Genomic DNA, 2,500 nt, shown 5'->3' with positions numbered 1-2,500 from the left:
CTGATATTAGATAGACCCCATCATGCCTTATATTTAGATGTTATTCTGAGTTAAGGCCCAGCTATATTGATCCGTCACTGAATGGGTAGATATTTAATGAAAGGTTATTACTCTCCGTTGGTTAGTTCTGACCTGGGACCAGTGTTCTACAGCTGACCTGGGACCAGTGTTCTACAGCACCAGCTGACCAGGGACCAGTGTTCTCCAGCTGACCTGGGACCAGTGCTCTCCAGCTGACCTGGGACCAGCGTTCTACAGCACCAGCTGACCTGGGACCAGTGTTCTACAGCACCAGCTGACCTGGGACCAGTGTTCTACAGCTGACCTGGGACCAGTGTTCTCCAGCTGACCTGGGACCAGCGTTCTACAGCTGAGCTGGGACCAGTGTTCTCCAGCTGACCTGGGACCAGCGTTCTCCAGCTGACCTGGGACCAGTGTTCTCCAGCTGACCTGGGACCAGTGTTCTACAGCACCAGCTGACCTGGGACCAGTGTTCTACAGCACCAGCTGACCTGGGACCAGTGTTCTCCAGCTGACCTGGGACCAGTGTTCTACAGCACCAGTTGACCTGGGACCAGTGTTCTCCAGCTGACCTGGGACCAGTGTTCTACAGCTCAGAATTCTGCAGAATCTGCACCTGGCTCGCTGATAACAAACTATCATTACACCTGGGTAAAACAGAGTCCATTCTCTTCGGATCAAATCACAAACTCAGCAAAACCAACAACTTCTCAGTTACAGTGGGTGACAATATTGTCACAAGAAAAGATGAAATTACATACATGGGTTCCATCCTAGAGGCAAATCTTTCCTGTGACAAAATGGCATCCAATGTAATAAAAAAAGTCAACCAACAAACTCGATTCTTGTACCGGATCTCCTCTCTGGTAAATAAGAATACCCTGAAGACTCTAACAGGAGCACTCATTCAAGGGTACTACGACTATGCTTGCACCTCATGGTACCAAAGCACCTCAAAGGCACTAAAAACAATATTACAAACATCACAAAACAAACTGGTCAGACTACTACTTGACCTTATTCCTAAAACCCACCTCACCCCTGCCCATTTTGACATCGTAGGATGGCTTAGAGTAGATGACAGAGTACAGCAACTTGCAATGGGCCTGGTCTACAAGATACACTACACCACTAAGGTACCCATGTACATGTCGAAATACTTCCCAAAGGTCAGTGAATACCACGACCACAACACCAGAGGGAGCTCCACAAATCATGTTCAACCCAGATTCGGCACAAACAAGGGTCTAAACACGTTTTGCAAATTATGCCACATCAATGTGGAACGCCCTACCCACAGCCGTAAAAAAATGTGAATCACTACCCACCTTCAAAACCACTTTCAAAGAGCACCTACAGGAGGCTGCAATTCGAAATTGGCCCCCATAAATGTACATGATTTTACAAACAGAGGACTTTGTTTCAAGATTAAAGGACTTTGCGTACCTGATAGATGTCTGTGTAGATGTCTGTGGCCCCTCCCCTCCAAGTGGGCGTTCGCATTCCTGGCTCCTCCTACTCCACTGCAGAGCGCAGACATGCCCAACAACACCAGGACTGCCCTCAGCAGCCAAAGCCCCTCCCACTTCATTACCACCATCTTCATCCTCCCCAATCTGACTAACTGCACACTTCGCTCCGCCTCCTACTTCCTGATTCCTCTCAGCGGAGCTCCGCCCCACTGAGGTAATATCTCGCGTTGCTAGTGAAACGTGTTGCAGTTGTTTTTGCTGACTTCCTGCTTTGTTAGCAGAGGTGGGGACTGGTGCCAAGGATACTCATCACCAACGTCCTGTCTTCCTCCTTTATCCCTTGTTCTCTCAGTCCGTGCTCTCCCTCTCTCCACCAATCACAAAGCCTGAAAGAAAAAAATTAAATGGGTGTGGTCAGTGAAAGAGTATAAAACAACAGCAGTAGTATAATGTGATGCTTCTATTCCAATACGCTGACATTGTGTCTAACCCAGTAATCATTGGACTGCTTTCACTGTGCATACAAAATTAAACATCACACATGGTAATGAAGATACATTTTTAAAACACCATAATAACAACACAACCACCACCATAACAACAACACAACCATGACAACAATACCACCATGACAACAACACCACCGTAGAGAAAACACAACCACACACACCACCATCATAACAACAACAACAAAACTATGACAACAACAACACAACTATCACACTACCATAACAACAACACCACCAAACACACCACCGTAACACAACAATTGAACATTCATAATGGGATTTCTGGAGGAAGGCTTACACACACGGCACGCATCACTCATTCCTCACACACACATCCTAAGACCCCCAGCTCCACTCCATAATATAATAATAATAATAATAATAATAAACTTTATTTGTATAGCACCTTTCATACAGGGAATTGCAGTTCAAAGTGCTTTACATCAGTACGAAATAAGACATACAATCAGTGTAAAACAAGCAGCAAGAGAAAAGCAT

The 2,500-nt window shown here is 45.9% G+C and overlaps 1 protein-coding gene across 2 annotated transcripts in view; it reads right to left on the bottom strand.

Moving 5' to 3' along the window:
* The window catches only part of cdh11 (cadherin 11, type 2, OB-cadherin (osteoblast)), a 137,648-nt gene that overhangs the window by 97,942 nt on the left and 37,206 nt on the right, over window positions 1–2,500 (bottom strand). For both annotated transcript variants that reach the window (XM_084322192.1, XM_084322193.1), the window contains exon 2: window positions 1,468–1,879. In XM_084322192.1, the coding sequence (XP_084178318.1) occupies window positions 1,468–1,627 (160 nt within the window). In that variant the 5' untranslated portion in view covers window positions 1,628–1,879. The remainder of the gene's footprint in view (window positions 1–1,467; window positions 1,880–2,500) is intronic.

The sequence above is a fragment of the Notolepis coatsorum genome (genome assembly GCF_963971535.1).
Source record: "Notolepis coatsorum genome assembly, chromosome: 9".
Taxonomy (NCBI): domain Eukaryota; kingdom Metazoa; phylum Chordata; class Actinopteri; order Aulopiformes; family Paralepididae; genus Notolepis; species Notolepis coatsorum.
This window is presented reverse-complemented; position numbering and strand designations above follow the sequence as displayed.